We start from the raw sequence: 25,010 nt of genomic DNA on the forward strand, positions 1-25,010 counted from the left end.
AACAGTTCTCATTTCTATTTGAGATAACAATTGACCTTAAAGTACATTTTATACATATTTTTCCAAATAAGAAAACAAAACATGTAAAAAGTGTATTCTTGGTCCAGATGGTGTCCATTTGTTCCACTGTATATAGTCAATCACAAAATGTGACTTCAATGTGACATACAAATGTCTATCAACTTTGTAACCAGATTATCAGAATACCAACATTTACAGGAGATTCTCCATCTCGGTCATCATGCCGGTGTTTCTGGCATACAAAGCTTTAACTACTGTCTGGTATGAAGTAGCCATGCATGTCCATGTGGAAATCTACATCTATACATGCCCGGGCAACCTCTTTGAAAGACTTGCCATCAAGCACCAATAGAAAGCCACCCTGCCCAGGTTTGGCGTTTATGATGCATGTCAGGACTACACCTAAAAATTAAGAAAAGAGAAAGCAAACAGCTTAGTGTTAAGAAAATAACAAAAAGGTAATTATATGATTTTTAAATCCATTTAAAATTGTAATCTTTGGCCACATGCAGAAACGTTTATTTGGAAATCGATGTACAATACAGGACATATTTAGACATCGGCTGATGTATTCAATGCGATTCATTTGGTCAATAGCACAAACCTCACACAGATTATTAAGACCGTAACTAACCATCATCTTCATCAACTGCATCTGGTCTGGGAATGAAGACCGGCTCCGAGGCAAAACCATCTCCTCCAGTCCACTCAATCTTCTGCTTCATCTCAGCATCAAACTTGACAATCTGTTTGATTTATATGGATCACATTTACTGACAATGTTTACTTTGGAAATTTTGCAAGGTTTATAAATATACTGTAAAAATTTAAATAGTCGATACCTTTGTAGCCACTGGGGATGTGTCCACACAACACATGTACGAATATCTGTACTTCTTTCCATTGAAGTTGTAATTAATTCTTGGAAGTTCCACACCTACATGAGATGCATCAGTTCAGAGATTAAGAGAGCCCAAGTATTAAAATAATAATTAAAAAGAATGTGACTTGCCAGCCACTTTTGGCTAAAACCCATTCAACACATTAACACAATGTCTAATAAGCCAATCACATAGCAGTCAATACACTTAGGTACAGTATGTAGACAGTCTAGGAGATCTACCTTATGTTCAAAGTGAGCATCAGAATGGTGAAGAAAGGAGATTTAAGTGTCTTTCAACATGGCATGGTTGTTAGTGCTAGACATGCTTGTCTGCGCATTTCAGAAACAAGCTGATCTACTGAGATTTTCACGCACAACCATCTTTTTACGGAGAATGGTCTGAAACCGAAAAGATCCAGCCAGTGGCAGCTCTGTGGGCGAAAATGCCTTGTTGATGCTGGAGGTCAGAACAATGGCCAGACTGGCTTGAGCTGATAGAAAGGCAACAGTAATGCTAGTTTCACAATGTGTGTTTTCCACACCAGCAGCAGGACCAGCATGCGAGTCAAGCAGGAGCGTTGCGTTAGATTTTATTTTATAAGAGAGAAAATTAACCCATTTTAACTCGTTTAATTACCATAGGCAAATTATAGCTTCAAATATTTTAAATAAAACACAGCAAACAATTCATCTTGATCTGGATTCTTGAAGTTACAGAAGGAGAATGTACGTAAGAATTTCCTTTATTCATTATGGACCGCTTCTGTAAATATTATTTCACACGTTCACTTACGATTGAAGTGAAAAACTTAAGTCTTATTTTTATTTCAACGCATATAGCCTTTTTATTATTATTATTATTATTATTATTATTATTATTATTATTATTTAAATTCAGCTCCAGTACAAACAGCACATTTTATATTGGAGTATGACTGAAACGACATGATAGGAGCAATTTTCCCTCATGCAAATCCCCTGGTTATAACTTAAGACTTTAAAACATAGTTTATAACTGACCAACCTCTATTTAAAAAAAAAAAAAAAAAAAAAAAAAAAAAAAAAGATTTTATAGCTCCCTTTATAAAGAAGAAATATGTAGCTTTGCAGCCACTGCTGTGAAGGCCACTGTGCCACTCCGGTCAGCTAAAAACCAGACACTGACACCACAATGTGCACGGGCTCACCAAAATTGGACAATAGAAGATTGGAAAAAGTTGCATGGTCTGATGGGTGCAGAAAACTGTAAAACTATTTGCATTACTAACTAGGGTTTAGGATTATGATATTACAATAAAATGTGATAACCGCAATTTGCAATATACTGTAAAGCTGCATAACGGACTGTTTTTGTAGGGATACAATAACTGGTAGTGAATGAAATGAGGACTAAACACATTCAAGTTACAAATGGACACTTGCCCATAAATAAAAAAAAAAATAAAAAACCCACACACAACCCAACACACACATACATACAGAGTGGACTCAGTGTCATTAGCTTACCATCACAGAGAACCTCGCCCTGACACAAAACTTTCCCCTCTTTCTCCTTTACAGCACTTGCTGTCGTGTATTTAAGTTTGACCAGATCTTCACCCATCTCACCCTGAGTAAGAAAAGAAAAAAAAAGGATCTAAATAATCAGTTTACGGTCTATAGTCAAAGTCTGTTAATAGAGCATAATAAAAGCAGATTTCCATTGATGGAAATAACAGTGTTTGCACAGCAGCCAAAGTTTAAAGTTTTTTTTTTTTTTAAACCAGAATGTTTACCAAATATGAATACTGTGAACATCATGACATACCATGTCGCTAAGGGGCAAGACAAATCTTTTGCACTTTGGCTTGCAGTACACAGTATCTGCTCCCATCTGCTCCTTCAGCTTGTCCAGGTAAAACATTTCATACAAGCTGTTGTCATCATAGCAGATCACGTCAAAAACAACATGGCCATCATCTTCAAATGCATTGACTTGATGGTAGACAGCCATTGCACCAGTGTAGAATTTGATCCCAACTTCCTTTTTTGTCTTTCGGTCAATAAGGTGAATTAGGGTCTGATGAGCATAAGTGATAAAAGAGAAGTTTAAATATGCAAAGTAAACTGGTACATTTTCCAGTTGACAGAAGCATGTCCAGACGGGCAATCAAACGGTCTAAAAGAGTTTATCCTTACGCTGTCTTCAGGGTGGAATTTCATGCAGCTGGCCCAGCTGACCCTCCTCAGATAGGCTGTGGCCATTTTGAGGACATCCAGCTTTAAGGGCTGCTCGATAAAGACAAAGTAGTTGTCGGTCATGCCAAAGCTGTGGTAATAACTGGGTGAGAGCAGGGAACGGCAGGGCACAGTACACACGACCTCAGCGCTTTTCAAAGGTGGAGACCCATCTGACCCACCTGATTAAAAAAAAAAAAAAAAAAAAATGAAATTGAGGGTTAGAAGTTCTTAGCATGTCAGGTAATTAGTGACAGGAACAACCTGAGCTTTTCTAAACTTCTTGCAAGTGATTTTTTTTTCTTTTTTCTTTTTTTGGGCCAGAAGCAACGGTTTGAAATTAAAAATCTGTCTTTCCTGAGTTTAATACATAATGCAGCTGTGAACTTTCCTTCAAAGGGACTTCGATATAATGCTTAAAAGTGATGCAGGTCATTTAGTGGCCACCAGTGGCTATAAACAAGTATTCCAAAAATAATTGCAAGTTTTTCAGCAAAACTTAACAGCACAAGCTTTAATATGACTGCCAGAGCATTGGTACGCTGTTGCTAAGGTGTTCCAATTAGTTTAGACGTGTGCAAGCAGAGCCAAGTTTAATATCTGGGGGTTATGGATTTGAACAAACCCTTAAAGCTGCAGTAGGTAACTTTTGTAAAAATATATATTTTTTAAATATTTGTTAAACCTGTCATTATGTCCTGACAGTAGAATATGAGACAGATAATCTGTGAAAATCTCCTCTGGCTCCTCCCAGTGGTCCTATTGCCATTTGCAGAAATTCATCCGCTCCCGTTAAGAAACAACCAATCAGAGCTGCGGTCCGTAACTTTGTGTTCAAGATGTAGAAATGTATATAATAAGAGAGTACACCATTAATCCATTTTCCAAATGTGTTTTTAGCTTGTCCTGAATCACTAGGGTGCACCTATAATAAGTGTTTATATTCGGACTATTTTAGATTGCTTCGGGGATACCGAGGCGGAGTAACCCAGTACCTTTGTGATTCTTCATAGACATAAACAGAGAGAAGTAGTTCCGGCTACGATGTTCTTCCGCAAGCAGTTCGGTTTATTAACCGCTAGAGCGTCAAAAGTTACCGACTGCAGCTTTAAGATGAAAAAAAAAAAAAAAAAAAAAGTAAGGTGCACCAGAAGTTATACTTACTTCCTCCTGGAACCTTGAACAAGGTGTATTTAGTTTTGCCCTTCTCTGCGATGCATGTTCCCATACTGTAGCTATTTCCCTCTTTATCATAATGCGTATGTGATGCCACAATATTTACAGGAAGGTATTTCAGGTAGTCCACCTTGAGCAAATAAAGCAAAAATATTCTTTGAGGACATGTAAACAAAAAAGAAAAACATTTAAATCGTGACTATTCTCAGAATAGCTTTATCATGGATATGAGAAAATTTGGTATTGGTAGACTAGAACTGCTATGCAAGCTGCGGCTGAATGGAATTTACTGCCAATAGATAGACAAACTGCTGGGAGTATATAGCAAGATATGCTGCTACAGCTTGAATAGGCATAAATAAATCCCATAGCATATTTAGCTTAACTAGCTTTTAGCAAACACTGAACTAGTCTATATAAAGGTTGAGCAAGCAAGCTCATTGGCTGCAGAAAGCAATTAGTTTGTGCCATGTAATCAAGTTTGTGCCATGTAGTTGCTAGCAGATTGCATGCAAATGACATCAGTCTGCACAGACTAGAGTTGTAGAGTCTGAACTAGATACTTTTACAATTTTTTTTTACCTTGTCTTGGGTCTCTAAAGTCATGGGGTCAATTTTACGAATGTAATTGGTCTCAGATGTAGCATGGTATTCATTTCCATATTTGATTATGTTATTGGCACAGTTGTCAGTGAAGTCTGGAATGGTGTGGCTCAGGAAAGTGATCACTCTGAGAAAAAAAAAAAAAAAAAAAAAAAAAAAAAAAACCTTCACTAACTATCATTTTTTCTTCCTGAAACAAACATATCAGAGAGTTATGCTACTTACTTGGAGAATATATTTTTGCATGGGTCTGGGTATGCCATGGTTCCCATCTCTGACACCACTATTCTGTTGGCCTGCATGTTCGAGTTGTAGGTGTCACCTTGAAGATACTTGCTTTTGTACGTCACTTCTCCTGGGAAAAAAAAAAAAAAAAGACATTGCACAAAAACAAATATTTCAAGAGCTTGTTTGTTTTTTTTTTGTTTTTTTTTTATTCTAATGGTTACAACTTACAGCTTAGGAACATAAATTCATCATCTCTAAATTAGAATATTCAATTTTGAGCTTAATTAATCTAGAGTATAAATACTGGGAACCTCTTGGGCAAGTATAGAACATGCAACCACAAATAAAGGAAAAACTACTGACGTGACAGTTGTCCAGAAAACGATCACTGACACCCTCCACAAGGAGGGTAAGCCACAGAAGGTCATTGCTGAAAGGACTGGCTGTTCACAGAGTGCTGTATCAAAATGTTTTCAGAGAAAGTTGACTGGAAGCAAAGCATGTGAGTGGAGCAGTGAGAATTTCTGCTCCTAGAACCAAGCCATTCCCAAACCAGAAAACTTCAGAAGCATCTCACCTAGGGTAAGGAGAAAAAGAACTGGACTGCTGCTCAGTGGTCCACGGTCTTTTCAGATTAAAGTAAATTGAGCATTTCATTTGAAAATCAAGGTCTGGAGGAAGACTGGAGGCGCAAAGAATCCAAAGTCCAATGTGAAGTTTCTGGAGTCAGTGATTATTTGTTGTGCCGTGATGTCTGTTGGTCCATTGTGTTTCATCAAGTCCAAAGTCAATGCAGCCATTTTCCTGACTTCCTTGTGGTTTGTGGACCATGATATTACGGTGCTTGATTCGCCAGCCGACTCACCTGACCTGAACCTCACAGAGACTCTATGGGGTATTGTGAGGAAGAAGATAAGGAACATCAAACAATACAGAGGAGCTGAAGGCCACTATCAAAGCAACCTGGGCTTCAATCATGCCTCAGCAGTGCCACAGGCTGATGGCTTCCATGCCACGCTGAAGCAGTAATTTTGTGCAAAAGGTGCCCCAACAAAGTACTGAGTGCATAATTTAATCTGGTTTTTAATTTTAAGCTGAAAGTCATAACCATCAGAATTGGAGAGAGGAAGGGGAAAAAAAAACCCCACCCCTTTTGAAATTTAAGTTACAGAAAAATTAACATTTCCATAATATTCTAATTTTTTGAGATGGACCTGTATCTTCATGTGGACCACTGAACTAACAAAATCCTCAGGACAGTAGAAACGTAAAAGCCAGAATGACAAAGTCAATACCTTTTTTAATTGTGAAACTGTGCAAAAGTGCCATTCCATCAAACCAATGGTTGTATCTTGTCTCTCCCAAAGAGAAGAGGCCAGGTCCATTGCGTAGAAGCGTGCCCTGCAGCCATTCAGGAATCAAGCCTGCAGAGAAAATTAAAAAGAAGAGAAAAATTAAATAAAGTGTATACACATCACATTTTTAAATACTTTTTTTCCTTTTTCAGTTTGTCCTTTCCTGGATTTAAAATTCTGCTCTAGATGTACACCATTCATTTTAATTCTGTATCATGATTAAATATCGCAGGCCTATTAATGATAAATTCATTGTATTCTTTCCTATTTTAACTGACAATGACTAAAAGCATCTGCTAACTGAATAAATGCATATGAAAAGTACAGGGTTCGTACAATTTTTTAACCTGAAATTCAAGCAGTGCAAAAGTTACTTAATAAAAATTACTATTCATTATTGTTACTGCCTATTCTGAAACTTATTCTATAGTAGACCATAGCTAATATAAACTGTATTTTCCCATTTGTACCAGCAAAAGGAAAAATACACTACTGCATTCCCATTGCTTGCAGAACGAGCAAGCAAGCGGGCAAGAGAAAGAATGGTAGTCAAAAAAAAAATATATAATTTCACCCCCTTAGCGGTTTTATTTAAAAAAAAAATATGTAGGAATACTTAATATATTGTTGTGTTACGGACTAAAATTGTTGCAGAAAGCAGTTTTTGTCTGGTGTCCATTTAAGCAGCTAAACACTTCGAATATGGAGTGCAAGTCATAATTGTCTGGTTTTAAGTAATTTAATTCAAAGAGAATATGATGAATGTATATGTATGTATATATATATATATATATATATATATATATATATATATATATATATATATATATATATATATATATATATATATATAAAAAAAACTGGTTTAGGTGATCTGGACACCACGAGAATGAGAGGACCGGTTTAGTATGATGATTTTAACATACACAAACCAATTTCAAATGTTGTCCCAAGTAAATGAGTTATTAGATTATACCATTTGGCTACCTTTAGGGTGACTAGGGAGTTGATTTTACACATAATTTGTAAGTGCCAATGCATCGCTACACACTGCATGTCCTCAATTATAGAAAAAAAAAAAAACAGAATTTCAAGCAAGATATTCAAATTCAAGTACATGCGTTTCAATCCTTAAAAACGAAGTTAAAATCAAGCATTCTCAAAACTTTTAAAACACAGTACGAAATGAAATAAATCCAGTGAAGATAAAACATTACTTTGAAATTCTTAGCTTTATTTTTTTCACATGGAGGCCATAAAAAAAAAAAAAAAAAAAAAAAAAGATAGCGATTCATCTCATTACTGAGTGTTATCAGGCATTCTCAACTAGTAAGTTCTAGTCAACCAGTAAACTAATTTGGTCAAGCTTCAATAGTGGGGATTTAATAATTTCCAACCGCCAAGTTAAACTATTAGTGTTACAAACAAACAGTCAGGCTTCACATGGTATATCAAACAATAACTGATAGGAATAAGAAAAAAAAAAGATACGAAAAATTCTAACAAAATTGTTTATTTGTTAGTTGTCTGACATGGCTGGACAAGGTGAATAAGATAATATGAACTTATCGTTAATGTCCCATTATAAAAGTGTTTACGTCACAGTGATGCCTTCCAAGAGAAATACAATAAAACACGGTGCAGTGCAAATTTTTATGTTGCGTAAATAAACACATTAAGTATTTAACACTTATCAGCGAAAAAACGGCATTGATTCACTACAGGCGCGTGATGGCAACGTATTTTCAGCTCATACCTTTTACATCAGCTTTGATGGGCTCCGGATGCTCGTCCTTGTTTTTACTATAGTCGTACTGCATCGTTCCAAAGCGTCGTCGAAAGTTTCTCTCCTCAGAAATGTGGCGTTCGAACACAAACTGTCTTTAAAGATTTAAGAAGCTGAAGACTCCGCCTCTCATTACAGGACTGTGTTTGCAACGTGCTTCTCTTATCATCTCATTACTGCCGTGGGATCGTGATTTACTGTTCACCACTATTCTGTCTTAAAATGTAAACAGGTGCAAATTATATGAAAGAGAACACACAAACTAGGTCAATCTGGTTGTCTATTTCATTTAACTGTAACATACCATTAGCATAACGATTATCTGAGATAAACATCAAAAAGCCAGGTAAGCGTTTTACTTTTGTCGTTGTTTTTTGTCAAAAATGTCAGTCATGCCATGTTGAGATCACATGACAAAATTTACTCTGCTGAATTCATCTCAATAGCGTCCTATTAAACATTTTGCTGCTTAAAAAAAACAGTGACTCTGAATATTTTTTTTTTTTTTACAGTTATATTGGAAAATAAAAACAAAAACTTCTGAAGTCAGTCCATGCTGATAGAGCTAGATTTCAGTCTATATCCAAATGACTGTTAACCTATAACTGCCAGCACAACACTTTTAACACTTTTCTTTTAATCCTAATAAATGCAACAATAAAATGTATGTTTTCTATATTCAGTGAACAGTAAAACTCTATATTGTAGACAGTATTCATTATGATTAAATGTTTATGTTCTATATACACTTCGGGCAATGAATACCAACCAGTCCATAGTGAGCAAATGAGGATCCACCCACATTTAAGGTGATTGCATTTAACCTCTTGAGACCCTGTGGCCTCATATGAGGACATTATATTTTTGTGAATTTCTCTGAGTCTGTTCATGCCACAGTTTTAGATCTGGATGTCCTGTACAGAGCACATTCAGGGCTTTTCAGAGATACCAAATGATTGGATGTTTCACATGACCACTCCCTCTCCTTGGTCATCAAAATGTCTGAAATTAATTTAGTGACACTCTTATAGAAATATGATAATATTTCTATAATATATTGTAGTTATCATTTAAATCTGTCTAATTTTTAAATTCTGTGTCATAAATCAACATCTCAGAAATATGTTATGGGGTTTCAAATCAAAATATGACTTTCTGTTACTAAACAGGACATTGATTTCATACATGTCCTCAGATGAGGACACCGGGACTAAACGCATGCTTATGACGCATTTTTGGAGACATAACAAATGAATAGAGAAAGAAATTATATTTCAATATTCTATGAAATATTATATATTATTATGAAAATCTTGACAATTATTACTCACATTATTACACTTCTTTTTTCATTACATGTTGCCCCAAAAACACATTTATATGCAAATTAGATTTAGTTTATAGATACATTGTATATAATTAGAAAACCCATTAATGGTAATTTTACACACATTTTGCAGAAAGAAAAATGTTATACTGAATTATTCTGTTATACCATAGTTGAGAATCATCTTTATACAAAGTTTGGTAAAAAAAAAAAAAAAAAAATCTTGAACATTAAAAATTTATTGGTGATTTAAAAAAATCTGTTGTTTTTGCCTATGCATTTTCATTCATGTCTTTTAATTTTTTTTTTAGAAATTGAGTCCCGATGTCCTCTGCCGAGGACATAACATAACTTTATAAATGAAATGCATGAATGCAGAGCACAAGGCTGCACTGGGAAATCCTGTCTGCGATGCATGACATGCAATGTGCATCTGTGCTTGCAAAGTGAATGAAACTGCTTTGCAGCATTTCACATCATGATAGACCCATCTTTTTTCTGGGAAAACTACTTCCTGTACAAAAACAAATTTTAGGTATTATACTTATTAGGTCCTACATATCCCAAATAGCAAGAAAAATTATAAAATGCACAACAGGCAATCTCTCGGGTTTCAGGAGGTTAAAACAGCTGGTTATTTAACACATGCTGCCTTCACGTGCTATCGGAATTATCATAAATACGAGTTTCCTAATCGGAAATTAAACATGAAGTACGCTCAAATCGTATTTACAACTGGGAAATTCGGAAATAATTTTGATACCAGTTTCCGAGTTTGGCGGATCATATTTTTAAATATGGATGGGACAAATTGCTCAGTGCTGTTCTCACAACAACTACATCCCTTTGTCTTGTTATTTAAAGTAGTGTATATTAATAGGCTAGACATGAATGATCATTTATAGTATGTTTTATAAGCAAATTCCAGAATTGTCACCAAAACTGCATGTGTAGTGAATGTTTCTGATAGTCAACCAATGGGATGCTACATTTTATTATTTCCGACATTAAAGCACTTGAGTAAGACAACCTCTAAATCACGACTTCATAAGTGGGAAATTGGACATTTCTGATTGCATGTGAGGGCAGCATGCTGAGAATACGATTCTAGTTATACACACCCTGTGTCAACCACTCATATAGTATTTTTTTTAATTAAATAAAAACCCTGACCTGAACTGATATGGCCAGTAATTCGTCACAAATTATGTATAATGTCACAGCATGACCAAAACAAATTCTAATTTCCACAATTTCACATTAAATTCTTTGGAGAAAAATTCCTATTTTTAAATTCTTATTTTTAATTTTAGTACATTAAGTTTAACTAAAGTGCTGTTTATGAAGGTTATACATTTAACACCAAGCATATCTGCAGACTTTGTTGATTTTTCTCCTTGACTCCTTTAACTCAAAAGTGAAGAATGTTATTTATGACATTACCCCTGTGAAAGTCTGAAAGAAGAAACCCAAAGGCAGTACAGAGTATGAAAAGATAATGCAAAAAAAAAAAAAAAAAAAAAAAAAAAAAATCTGATGAAATGATTTGAAATTCACTAAAACATCTATAAAGACTGCCTTCATGGTTTCAGTGTGGATCTAAGCACAGCTAGAAAGACAGTCTCAAACCATTTAAAGAGCAACTTGAACAAAACACACACACACACTTTTTGCTACTGTTGAGAGACTAAAAAGTCCAAGTCAGATTGCCAGTGAAAAATGCTCCCAGACAGCAAATGCAATGAGTTTGCTTCCTCCTTTTCTGAGAAGAACAATAATATCAGAAAGACAATCAGCACATCCTCAAATTGTGGAGAGGTTAAACTGATCTGACCACAATTTCAGAAATTTATTACAGTACTATGTCTGATTTCAAAGCAGTTGATAGCAAAATTATGAAAAAAAAAACAGTACAGCACCTTAAAACATCAACTTGCAGCCTTGACACCCTTCCCAGAACTTTAAAAAACATTGTAATTTTGTCAAAATATCATTTTAAAATTACCTCAATTCTCAGAGATCCCCAAACGGTTCGCGCGAAGCTGTTCAAAATATTCAGTTTCCTTAAACCCCACCTTTCGGTAGCATACTGTGTCCTGATTGGTCAACTAACATAACCAGTTTGGATACTTTTTTTCCTTTACTTTTTTTTTTTACTTTTTTTCCTCTCTCGTCCTTCACGGTCAACGCTCCTGTTTTATATCCTTCTATCTCCTCCGTGGGACTCGAGACCGGTGGGTCAAGCAGGTGTCGCTCATTTCTCAATTACTCCACCGGCTTCTTGCAGGCTGGGGGGTTCTCCCGAGACTGCGCTCTACTCCCCCTTCTCTCTGGTGGGGACTGCTTACGGTGACCTGTGGGAACCCGGGGTTAGGACAGACGAGGCGAGAGAAAAGGAGATGGAAGGATGAGGTGAGACAGAGACGAGAGAGAGAGGAAAAAAAAAATCCGGTTCCTAGACGCACTGCCGCTCGGCCCTCCACCAGCTGGGTGATGTCCTCCGCGTTGCCTGGCGGTGTCACTGGACGGCCCTCGGCGACGGCTCTACCGGTTTTGGGCAGCTGGCAGGAGTCCCCCGTTCCCTGCTCCTCCACATTCCATCAGGGATAGCAGCAGGCTCCGGCCCCCTGGCTAACGGCGCCGACTCCTCCGCTCCCTCACGGACGGCAGCCGCCCTTCCACATCACGTCCCTGGCAACTCACTCCAGCCCACCACCTCAAGCGTCCATGGCGGCACACTTCCTCGCCTGCTCGATGGCACTGCGGATTCACCAGAGCAGCGCGTCCCTCCTTCTCCCGGGTTTCGGCACCAATGTAACAATAAAACTTCATATACACGGGAAGAAGGAGGCGGGAACCGGCGGACAATCAAAATCACAACTTTAATAATAAAATAAAGACAAACAAAACCCAAAACATAAAATAAAATAAAACCCAGGCCTGGTCCTCTCTCGTCCTTCACTGTCGTCGCTCCTGTTTTATATCCTTCCATCTCCTCTGTGGGACTCAAGACCAGTGGGTCGAGCAGGTGTTGCTCATTTCCAATCACTCCAACGGCCTCGCTCCATTCCCACGGCTCTCAGCCCCGCCCCACTCGTCACAGTCTGCTTTTAGCTATTCTACTACTCCCAGTTGGAATCAGTTTTCATAAGAGACCAGGGCCCGTATTCACAAAACATTTTATCTTCCCACCAAGAGTTCTCCTAAATAGCAATAAAAGTTATCAGCAAAGAGTTTTCTCTTAAAACCTATTCACAAAGATGCTGAGGCAAACCTTTACTAGGGAACTGAGAGAAGTCTTAGGCTAAGAGTAAGGGCAGGGTTGACCTGCCTGCTATGAATTAGGGATGCACCGGATGACCAGCCATGACAGCTGTGACTACTTGCCCAACTGGTTAATGAAAATTAGGATAAGAGGATAATCAAAAGAAAATGTAAATAACCTTCAAAATCGAAGGTGATCCCTTTATTCAAAGGTAAATCATTCGGCAGTCCTAAATTTAGGATGGACACGCTCATAATTTTAAAGCTTTTCTTATAAATTTTTTTTTAGCGTTAAGATGTTTTGTGAATATGGGCCGAGATGTGCTAAAAGCAGTCCCATTTAAATCTAGACTTTAAAACACAGCTGTGCATTTACTGAATGAGCACTGTGCCACATCCAAAATGATTACACTGTATGTATACAAATTTTTCTTTATTTATTCTTAAAAGTTTTTTTTAGATTTTAATATATTTTTTATGTTTTGTTTTTGCTTTAATTGTTGTGATTTATTTGTATGATTATTTTAATTATTTTTTATGTAAAGCACTTTGAATTACTATTGTGTATTAAATGCAATGTAAATAAAATTGCTTTTGTCAGGATCATGGACTTTTAGTTTGTTTTCTTTCCTCATGTTTCCCTTGACCTAGTTTTCCCTCTTGTCTGATTAGTTCATAATGTTCACCTGTGTTAGTTAATTATCCTTGTTTGGTCTGTGCATTTAAGTTGCTCCCTTTCAGTTCTTCCTTGCCGGTTATTAATGTGTGTTTGTTAAACCTATGTTAAACCTGTGTGCTTTTGTCATCATCTTCTGGATTTCCATTAAATGATATTATTATTATCATAGACTTTATCATCTTGATGGCAGCAGCGTGACAGAATAACTGGCCTACAAAAGTGTAAATATGCAACATTTATTTAAATTTTTCCCAGTTCTGTTTTGTCATTATGGATTTCCCCCTCTGTCCTATTCCTCCTGCTGGAGCAGAGAGATCACTCCCTTGAGGACCACACTAGAGACCTTGTGGATATTTCAACTTTAATCCACTACCCGGACAGCAGCCTCTGCTTTTTCTTCATCTCAGGACTGAACAACACTGCAAAGGCAAAACGCTCAATGGAAGGTCCTCAAGGGTACTCCTCCACGTTTGTGGGGTGGGTGCGTGGACTGTAGTTGAAAACTTCTGCTCTACATCACCCTGGCTTATGGGCTCTCCGTCTCCAACTCGGTCTCCTCTCCCACCTGTATATCAGATGTTAAACCCTTTGAAGGGATGAGCTATTCTGAATGGAATTCAGGGCCTGTGTGTTATTGTCTTAATTTTCTGGATTTCCATTAAAGGATATTATCATCATCTTCCTAGCAGCAGCGTGACATCCTTGCCGTGCCTAAAAAATTATTCTGAATTTTTCCTTACTTGAAAATTAGTATATGTATTTATGTGTGTGTGTGTGTGTATATATATCTATTTCATCTATTTGCAGATAAAACAGCTAGGGTGTTATTTCTAATTTTTCATTTTCAGCCCAACTTATTCAAAACGCTTTTTGAAGCTTTACAGAAAATAACCATGTACAGTGTACATTCACTGATATGCTAATACCTTCTTGATCTTCAACTTTTACAGATAACTACCATAATAATGCAGATAGGGGAATAAGAACACATGATTGCTGCACTGAAAGATCGTAAAAATTGGCCTTTCATGATCCACAACCATATGCAGACAGTACACAGTCTCTCTTGTTACCAGCAGAGGAGAAAAGACTTTGAATCAAACCCATTTGTACCACATGAGAGCCACTGTCCTAACCTCTAAACCACAGCTTCAACAGAGCTTGTTGTTTTAAACATAATTTCAGAGAATGCATGCAAAGCTGCTGTTCATTTCGCTTCAATACTGGGATTTGGACACATTAGAAAGACTTACACTTTCAGCAATTTCATTTGTTTTCATACTTGTTTGCAATTTGGAATAACGATTTGCTGTAAAACACATCTTTCCATTCTATCTGATTAAAGTCTGTATTTATGATTTGGTAACTGTGGTAAAGTAAAAAGGAATAGCCTATAGACAAACTATCTTTTGTTTCGTTTAGGCACAAGTAAAACATTTACTGCTTAATTTTTATCAAATATGATAAAGTCATAGGAAACATCTAGATGAGAGCTAAGTGTTTCCTAAGAAGATTTGAGTAGCCTATATTCAAACAAGAATTAAAACGTGTCTTATGGCACATATTTAACTGACAAGGCCATTGAGCAGAGCAATAAAACTGGTTCTCAAAGGTCATCCATTCAGTTTCATGCCGTAAACCTGATCACCGACCATGAATCTCCTTAAATTGACCAATTTCTATGAAAAGATCTGCACCATGTATTACAGCTTATAAGGCACAATAAATCAGTTCTCAAAGTTCGGACTCATCTCCATTTTGTATTTTAAGAGCACTGCAGTCCATTGTCATATAATCATGATTATATTTCCTACTTTGATAAACTAAGCTAATATATATATATATATATATATATATATAATTTACTCAAAATCTTTTTTATTAAATAAAATGAGAAAAAAAGAAAATCGGCCAAATATATTGTCCAAAAAAAAAAAATAACATCATATATTGGCCATCAGCTGCCATGATTTCTAAGACCTTGTTTTTTTCAACCTCTATTGCTGATACTTAAATTAATTGTTTTGCCACGTTTGCACTTGTTATGTGTTTTGAAAGCAAAGGGCACTTTATTTACTTTTATTATTTTTTATTATTAATGTTTATTTGTTGTGCATATGACTTTTTGTTTATTAAAAACATGTTTTGTAATAAACAATTGTTCTGTTCCAGACCTTTGACTCTGATGAAAATTCAGATTTGGACCTTTGAATATAGATTTTGAGAACCCCTGCATTAAATGATTATGTTTCAACTGATAAACCTATAGACCTTATGTAGCCCCGCCCCTTAACACTGTGCTCGTTCTGTCTTCTGGTTTACATTTCCACTGCATGAAGGTTGCTGGATTATACAGTATGAATGAGCCACTCATTTTACAGTCTTACCGATTTACTAACATTTGTTATGACATCTGCTCGTCCTTAAAAAATATTGTTGCTGCTTTATTCGCTCAAGGTGGACTACCTGAAATACCTTCCTGTAAATATTGTGACATGAATTATGATAAAGAGGGAAATAGCTACAGCATGGGAACATGCACCTCAGAGAAGGGCAAAATTAAATACACATTGCAGGTTCCAGGAGGTAAAATTAAATTTTTTTTACTAATTGTTGCATCTTACTATTTTTCATCTTTTTTTCAAATCCATAATCCCAAGCATTAAAATGAGCTCAGTTTGCACTTCATAGAGATTAGAGAGAAGCTTATTGTGGACCAGTCAGCAACAACCCAGAACACTATAGCAACTGCATAACAATGTGCTAAAACTACTTCGAACATCTTAGCAACAGCTTACCAAAGCCCTGGCAGCCACCCACAACACCTTAAGACTGTGCTGTTGAGTTTTGAGACAATTTGCAATTAGAAACTATTTTTGCAATACTATTTATAGCCACTGGTGGTCACTAAATGACATGTATCACTTTTAAGGATTATATCAAGTCCCTTCAAAGGAATTTTGCAGCTGAATTCTGAGTATGGGGCACCACACTTGGCTGAATGTCACGTCACTTTTTTTTCATATTTGCAGTGACATAATAACTTTACCAATTGGCGATTGGTTATTTTATTTAGATTGCATAATTTTGTTTACCATGTTGTCCTTTACTTCCTCCCATTGATAGTAATATAAGTATCTTGCTATATCTAAAGTGTTTGATTATATGTATCGTTGGGTGCTTTTGAAACCTTTGAGAATCTCTGTTTCTGCTGGCCTCACTAACACCTCCTCCATTGTTTTCTCAGGAGGTCTCCCATCCAGCTTCTGACCAATCTTAACCCTGCTTAGCTTCAGTGGGCAACAAGTCTTGGGTTCATATGGCTGTGGCAAACAAACAAAACCTATTTGAACAAACAGCCAACCCTAAGTATTAAGTTCGGTGCATAACTTGTGACATGAATATTGCCTCAAATTATTTGGCTTGATAAGTAAAAATGAGCTTAGACTCCTATAGACTCACTTTTAAGTAAGAACCTGAGATAAATGTATGAAGGGGGACTTGACAAAACATTGGAAACCACATACACTCTTGGAAAACCTTTAAGGTACTATAATGCACCATTTAGGGGTAAATACATTTGAAATGTTTACTTTTTAAAGGTACCAGAAACTACATTTTGTACATTTTATTTTTTAGATTAACCACCTACACCTATAAGATTGAAATCCACCGTTGACTGAGTCTTATCAGATGTGTGATAAGAAATTAACTAATTGAAAGTTTTTAAAACTGTACATTACCCTTTCTGAACTTTACCCTCAAAATTAGTCCAAAGTTGAAGCAACATCACTCTCAGAAAAACCGAGCCTACAACGTTGTATGGAGGACCACACAGAGTAATGATGTCTTTCATTGTTGTCCTCCGGTTCAAGGATACAAGTCAACTATAACCAGAATGATTACACTCTTAATGTCACATGGTTGCAGTATTGTTCTCAGAAAAATAAGAATAACATTATACCGGTGTGTGTGTATAGTATACTGTGTGTGTGTATATATATATGTATATATATATATATATATATATATATATATATATATATATATATATAATATATGACAATTGTATTATATGATTTATACAGAAATAATTACAAAGAAATGGCAAGTAACACACTGAATGTAATGTCATTTTTTTAAAGTAAAAATACTAAAGTATTGTACACTGTAAACCCTAATGTTGTAATTAATAAAGAAATCAAGTTAACATAACTTCACATTACTTATAACAACCAGTTTTGCCATCAAAACTTAAACAGGTGTGTATAAATTACTCATTGGCAGGAAACATCTTTTGAATTAAGATTTTAAGTGTTATTAACTCAGAATTTCCATTTATTTAAATTATTGGGTACGTCTCTGTTTAAAAATGATTGGTCGCGCTTGAAATTCTGCCTTGACAACAGCGCCGATTGGCCAATATAACACAAGGCGGGAATTTTTTGTCGAATTTGCTGAAGACGCAGCACTGACTGCAGGACACAGTCATTTGCAGGAACACCTGAAAGAACAAATAAATAATAAAGTTTAAAGTTAAATAGGTAAGTAAAGGTTTAAACGCAACGCATAAATATACACACGCTGTTTTTTTTATTTCCTCATACGTTTTATTGCCATGTTATTTGCATGTTGAAAATACTTTTCCGTTTTACTCTGGCAGCGGGCAGCTGCACAAGCAGCCAGACAGGCGTTAAAGCAGGCGGGAAGAGAGTCGTCGTGAAAGACCCAGAGTACGCTGGTAGGTAGAATAATGGAAAAATATATATTTAAATTTTGCTTAGTTGCCTTTGAGTATCTTCGAGTTATAAACACGTTCGTGTTACCAACTTTCTGTAAGAACATCTGAATTTCCCGTTTTCCTCCCGCAGGGACAGTAACACTAGCAGGCAGGTGGTTATGAAGCAGACGAGGAGGGGGAAGAGTCGAGGCCACAGGAGTAACTTTACGCTGGTAAATTTTGATTTATTGTCTGTTAAATGTTATTTTTTTATACAAATGGACTTTAGGTATAAATGCATTTAAGTTAAAACCCCTTAACTTCCAAACATAGCCAATGTTTTACAGACTAACTTAGCGCTGTTGTTTACAATAGGCCTAAGCGTGATATTGCGGCTGGAACTTCGAGAAAATCTATTTCCAGACATTGAAATGGCTCTTTGTGTAATTTGTGAAAGGACGTTTCTTTTATTTGGTGTAAAATTGTGCTGCCGCGTGAATACTGACTTATGCCTAACGTTAATCGTTACAAGAATTTCTTTGGCCGGTATGTTTACTAAAAACCGCAGACCTTTTCCCGCCTGCGACACATTTACAGAGATATTATTAATTAATGAATAGCTATGTGGAATGAAATTATATGAAATGATAGGTCTATGCAAGAAACTAAACCTCATATATTACCTTTAATTCACAGCCTCTGCAAACAAAGCTGAATTTGTTTACTACAGTCTGTAACACAAGCGTAAAGATGTAACGTTAACGTTATATCAAACTTTGGGAATCTATCAATCTTCCCGATTTGAGATCACACATGTGAATGTTTTTTGCTTTTTTTAAACGGGTTGCAGCATTAAGAATAGCAGGAAGTATCATTTTGATGAACAACACAACAGACCCATCTCCTCCTGACAGCCTGGAGCGCAAGCACCCTGATGTGTGATTTATTTACAACTAGCAGGATGTGCAAAATGGTACTTGCTACTATCCTTGATGCTGCTACCTGTATAAAAAAGTAAGATTGTTCACATGCATGATCTCAAATTGGGAAGATTGAGTTTTCACATATTCCCAAAGTTTGATAGATCTTTACACTCGCTCTCCAGACTGTAGAAAATACACTCAGGGCTGTTTGTACAGGGTAAAGGTTATAATGTTATAAATAATGTTGCTTGCATAGACCTATCGTTTCATTTCATAAGACACAAATATATCATCAGGGACCACAATTATTGTATTTTGTTTTGCTTGCACACGTTTTTTGACAATCAAAGGGATGGTTACAGTTGACTTTAATTATATGAATAGCCAAAGACAACAATTTCTGCTAAAAATCTCCTTTAATGTTCTGCTAAATAAAGTCGCCCACATCTTGGATGGCCTGAGTGTGAGTAAATTGACAGCAAATTTTTATTCATGAATGAAAAATCCTTTTAAATGTAAGTAAATAAATAATTAACCTTTTTTTTTTTTTTTTTAGGTCAACACATGTTTGTACCTTTGACTGGAATTAACTTATCTTAAAAAATAATCAAGCACACCATGCATGCATGTCGTTACTTTCCCCTTCATAATTTTTTCAGGTCTACGTGGAGTTTAATAGGATTGCTGGTAAGATCTTGAAAAGGGAATTTTACGAGACCCTTGACCAACATGATGATGAACCTCTTGATGAACCTTCTGAAGCAACAAAGGTTAGTTAGAAGTCCCAATAATTTATCCTAGATATATCTTAGAAGATAGTAGATTGATTCTGTATAAACTCCAATATAGACTTCATAGTTGATCTCTGATTAAATCTTTAAAGGCTGTTATAATGTATTATTATCAAGTGGTTGGATTTAATAAAATGTTATTTTTCCCACACAAGCTATCAGAGCCAACTGAAAAACTGAACTTTGGTGCTTCAAGGACTACCCCTTTGGTTTGGAGATGACTCTCCTGCTTTCTTTAAGATGTGTTTGGTAAGTGTTCCAAGGAGAAAATGTCCAAAAGACACCCTCTCACCCTCTATACACACTCTCACACATTCACAATCTCAGTCATTCACACACACTGTATCAATCTAAAGGGTTAATTCACTCAAAAATGAAAATTCTGTAATTCATTGACTCACCCTTGTGTCATTCCATCTTCAAGACACAATAGGTTTTTTTTAATGATATTCTGTAACTTTCTGTCCCTCCATTGACATCCAACACAACTACACTTTCAAGGTCGATAGGAAATACTTTGTTGCAGTACTCTGTACTACTGTACTCCAGTGGTTTAATCTTAATTTTATGAAGCAAAACGAGTGCTATGTTTGTGCAAAAAAATTTAATTTTGAAAATGTTTATCTGCAACGACAATCGTTTATCTTATCAAGACAGTATCTCATGTAGCACCACAACGTTTGAGTTTTGTATTCATGTGAGAGCAGACGTAATTGCGTGAATGTCCATTGGAGATTATATTGTGTAAAGTTGTACTTTTTTTTTTTTTTTGTACAAACAGATTACTTGTGTAGCTTCATGAAATTGAGGTTAAACCACTGGAGTCACATGGATTACTTTAATGATGTCTTTCATACCTTTTTGGACCTTGAAAGTGGTAATTGAATTGGATCTCTAGTATGGAGGGACTGAAACCTAATGGGTTTCATTAAAAATATTTTAATATATGTTCCGAAGATGAACGTAGGTCTTTCAGATGTGCAACAACACAAGGTTCAGTAATTAATGACAGAATTTTAAATTTTGGGTGAACTAACCCTTTTAGGTTGATATTGATGCAGTGTATGTGAGACATCGTGTGAATGTGTAATAAAAAATGAAAATTCTGTCATTAATTACTCACCCTCATGTTGTTCCAAACCTGTAATACTTTCGTTCATCTTCGGAACACAAATTAAGATATTTTTTATGAAATCTGTGAGCTGTCTCACTCCTCCATAGGTTTCTATTGTAATTGTAACTTGCCGGCCCAGAAAGTTAAAAACATTGTTAAAATAGTCAAAGTGACTACAGTGCCTTAACCTGAAGTTTATCAAGCGATGAGAATACATTTGTGCACAAAAAAACAAACAAAATAATGTCTTTATTCAAATATACATTGTCCTCTTTGTTTCTCTGAGTGAGTTTAAGTAGTCTAACAGTGCAGCACTTCTGGGTTGTACGTCAGAACGTAGGCTCATTATTGGCCAGCATCACACACATGACCAGCGTGAGCCTACGTTCTGATGTACAACCCAGAGGCGCTGCGCTGTTACATGACGTAATGCTACGCTTGATAAATTTCTGGTTGAGCCACTGTGGTCACTTGGACTATTTTAACGTCTTTACAAACTTTCTGGGCTGGCAAGTTTAAATTACAGAGAAGCCTATGGAGGAGTGAGACAACTCGGATCATCAAAAATATTTTAATTTGTGTTCCGATGATGTATTACTGGGTTGGAACAACGTGAGGGTGATTATTTACTGACAGAATTTAAATTTTTTGGTGAACTAACCCTTTAAGTTGCACCTTTTTGAAATGTAAATGAGCTTGCATGTATGTGAATTAATTTTAATTTGTTAATGTTTTTTCACTAGATGTCCGATGATCACAGCTCAATTCTTGATCTGCCAGTGGGGATTGTGATAGTTGAAGATGGGACAAGATGGGTCTCCCTCTTCGATTGGAATCGCAATCGAGGGAAAATTAGTGATGGACAATCTACATGACCTTCCTGAAAAAGCAATGTGCCTTCTGTTCGAACCAATATATGCATTGCACCTGAGTTACCCAAAGTCACTGGGATACATGTTTGACTTTATTCAGCGGATTCTACTTTCCTTGGGGCAGAAAGACCTGCAGCCTAAAACACAGTCGTTGGCAAACCAGCTGTTAGGCTAAAATCGAGAAATTGCTAGCCGCACTTTTAATTGCAACACATTTATATTACACATGGTCTTTTGAAAATGAGACTTAAAAATATGAGCTTAATGTTTTGTTTTTATTGTGAGTGTAATGTTTTGTAAAAATGTAAGCTTACTGTTAAACATGAGCTCAATATTTTAATGTGATTTAAAAATGCAGCTTGCTGTTAAAAATATGAGCTACTGTTTTCTAAAAATGTGAGCTTAAGTGTTAAGTGCTGTTCAAGTGTCTTAATGTGACTTAAAAATGTGAGCTTGATAATGTTTCTTAAATTAATGTAAATGTATAAACCAAATAAAGCTATTAATGGAAAAACAATATTTGTATTAAATCATTAAAACAAGTAAACCATATAAAACTCAAAAATTTAAGTTAAGTCTATTTGCCTTTTTAAGTTATCTGTACTTGAACATTTAAGTTAATTCAATGAAAAGACCAACATTAGGTCAACTCAATTGAATTGAGTTGTCAATTTTGCCATTACTCAATTTTACTTACGCAACCACTTTCCTCAAATCATTTGAGTAGTCTCAACTTATTAGGGTTTACAGTGTAACAGTTCTTGTAAAATATATTACAATAATCTAAGTTTTATTTACAACTTTGAGAAAAAAATTACATTGTAGTTGGTGGTCATTATCTCATAAAATAAATATATTTCAGGCAGAAGCTAAATATATAATTTACTTTGTAATGTCAAAATGACATTTTTGTTTTTTTTGTTTTCACGTAAAACATTTTTGAAATTATGATAAAAAAAATAGTATTTAGTTGTAGTGAACACTACAATATATATATGATCAATGGTGATCTGTAATTAAAAAATGAGAAAAAATTGGTAAATATCTGAATATTAAGCAAATATTCAGCAGTAGTTAAAAAATACATAAAGAGACTGTATATGAAACATGAATGTGTAAACAATACAAAAAAATATGCAAGGAACAATAGTCCATATACGGACGCCAGGATATGCAGTATGCTGTAAGGGTAAAAGAATGCTGTGATTTTTGACGTACTCCAATGAACAGTTCAGGAGAGATCTTCTTACTAGTCATTTACATTATACGTGTCAAAATAGTCTCGATTAAAGGAGGTCTATAAAATTATAAAAATAATTCACTTAACACATGCTTTTTTTCCAAAGTGACTTACAAATGCAAAATACAAATGCATATTCATAGCATATAATGCCAGGTTTATTCAAAGCATGCAATGCTAGATTAGGAACAATAAAATTTTACAGCTTTAAGCTTTTTTTTCTACTTGAAACATTCTCAATTGTCACAAAATAATTAAGGATAGATAATTTAATATTATCATGGTACTATGTAACAATAGCCTTTTTTTCCAGAATGTCTATAAAAAATATAATTCAATTAGCAATAATGAAAGAATCATCAATAATGTTTGTATATGGTTATGAATATGTGTGTGTGTGTGTGTGTGTATATATATATATTTATTTATTCATTTATTTTTTTAAACACTACACCCTAAAAATTAACAGCAGTATCAATGTTAGCACAAGTAATCTCTTTAAAGGACTTGGCGTCTAGGACCACCAGGAAAGGAGGCTTTTGGGGATTGAATGAAACCACTGAAGACAGGATAACACCTGAAAATTTAGAAAAGTCACTTGAGTTTGAAGGAGTCCAGAAGGAATGATAATTTACTTGGAGGATATATTCTTGCAGGGATCTGAATAAACCATGGTTCTGAATTCAGACACAATGATATGTTCTTTTTGTATGTTTCACTCTTTAAAAATTTACTTTTGTAAAATACTTCCCCTGAAAAAATTATTCAAGTTTTATTGTTAATGGTGCATCCAATACTCTGTCAATACGCCCCTAGATATAGTAAAATGTCATATGTGCTTTTTTACAGATTTTGCAACGGTTTTTTTCAGTATTTTCAATAAATGTCATTTAAAAGGTTCTTTCTCACCCAACTTACCATCTTTAAATGTGAAACTGTTAATGAGTGCCATTCCATCAAACCAGTGCTTGTATGAAGTGTTGCCAACTGAGAACAGACCAGGACCATTTCGCAAAAGTGTCCCATGAAGCCATGGTGGTATGGAGCCTAAGAAACAAAAACAGACGATTTAATGTGTGAATTCTGACATTCAGGTCATTGAGGCTTTCAGCAAATCTCTAAAAAGTATATAAATTCAACATGGCAAGATTTCACGTTTCAACGTTACAAAATTTTGAAAAATGGTCCTATCAGTTTACAATGCAGTGAGTTTTGTTGTTTGTACAAATTGTGAAATTGGGCATACTGGGTGAGTCTTTCAAGCCCTCGAGGGCCACTGACAATTAAAAATTTGTATGTACATTTTACCTAATAACTTTTGAACCAAATGGTCCTGTAAGAATGCTAAATCCTCTGCTCTTTTGGCCAATTGGCCAACTTCCTAAATTTTTCTACAAGCAAACCTTGCCTATGCAGCAGTGTTTGACTGATTCTTCTGAATCTTTTTTTTTACGGCAAATAAAAAAGATAATGTTTCATAATAAGTAGAAGTCTCTCATTTTATATTCATACTCTTTAATAATATTGTTGGCAGTTGTCAGAAGAGCTTTTAAATTTTAAAATGTGATTTTATTTTTATTTAATTTACATTTTAAATAAGATGAAATAACCATACTGATGCCTTTAACAAATGTATATTATTGACAGGGGGACCAAAACTGATGTTGAGTAATATTCAGATTTAGAAACATTTTTATATGCAATGGATTATCGAAATGAAAACAACAGAATGATAAATGATCTCTGGCTCATTTGGTTCTTCAGAAAAAATAATGGATTAGATAAAAATATCCTGATTGATACTGTATGTT

At 35.4% G+C, this 25,010-nt stretch overlaps 1 protein-coding gene and 2 long non-coding RNA genes across 3 annotated transcripts; 2 read left to right on the forward strand and 1 right to left on the reverse strand.

Moving 5' to 3' along the window:
* LOC128016523 (beta,beta-carotene 15,15'-dioxygenase) lies at positions 1 to 8,561 on the reverse strand. The gene is made up of 11 exons (XM_052601085.1): positions 8,240 to 8,561; positions 6,424 to 6,552; positions 5,126 to 5,255; positions 4,880 to 5,027; positions 4,286 to 4,427; positions 3,083 to 3,303; positions 2,712 to 2,963; positions 2,411 to 2,513; positions 864 to 958; positions 656 to 767; positions 1 to 423 (listed from the first exon to the last, which is right to left on the reverse strand). The coding sequence occupies exons 1-11, from the start codon at positions 8,301 to 8,303 to the stop codon at positions 269 to 271; spliced, it is 1,551 nt and encodes a 516-aa protein (XP_052457045.1). The 5' UTR covers positions 8,304 to 8,561; the 3' UTR covers positions 1 to 268.
* A 5,035-nt stretch (positions 8,562 to 13,596) lies between these two features.
* Positions 13,597 to 14,218, forward strand: LOC128016288 (uncharacterized). Its single transcript, XR_008184128.1, has 2 exons — positions 13,597 to 13,760; positions 13,850 to 14,218. It is a non-coding gene; the product is annotated as an uncharacterized LOC128016288 (long non-coding RNA).
* A 3,967-nt stretch (positions 14,219 to 18,185) lies between these two features.
* On the forward strand, positions 18,186 to 22,476 carry LOC128016289 (uncharacterized). The gene is made up of 5 exons (XR_008184129.1): positions 18,186 to 18,280; positions 18,411 to 18,492; positions 19,842 to 19,952; positions 20,129 to 20,222; positions 21,831 to 22,476. It is a non-coding gene; the product is annotated as an uncharacterized LOC128016289 (long non-coding RNA).
* The last annotated feature ends 2,534 nt before the right edge of the window (positions 22,477 to 25,010 follow it).

Source organism: Carassius gibelio, chromosome A7 (assembly GCF_023724105.1).
Source record: "Carassius gibelio isolate Cgi1373 ecotype wild population from Czech Republic chromosome A7, carGib1.2-hapl.c, whole genome shotgun sequence".
NCBI lineage: Eukaryota > Metazoa > Chordata > Actinopteri > Cypriniformes > Cyprinidae > Carassius > Carassius gibelio.

Bases quoted from the DNA above. Each gene is read 5' to 3' on its own strand.
- LOC128016523 (XM_052601085.1), bottom strand. From the start codon at position 8,303: ATGCAGTACGACTATAGTAAAAACAAGGACGAGCATCCGGAGCCCATC. The intron at 2,964-3,082 runs GTAAGGATAAAC...TATGCTCATCAG, and splicing joins AATTCCACCCTGAAGACAGC to ACCCTAATTCACCTTATTGA. The intron at 2,514-2,711 runs GTATGTCATGAT...TTTCTTACTCAG, and splicing joins TCTTGCCCCTTAGCGACATG to GGTGAGATGGGTGAAGATCT.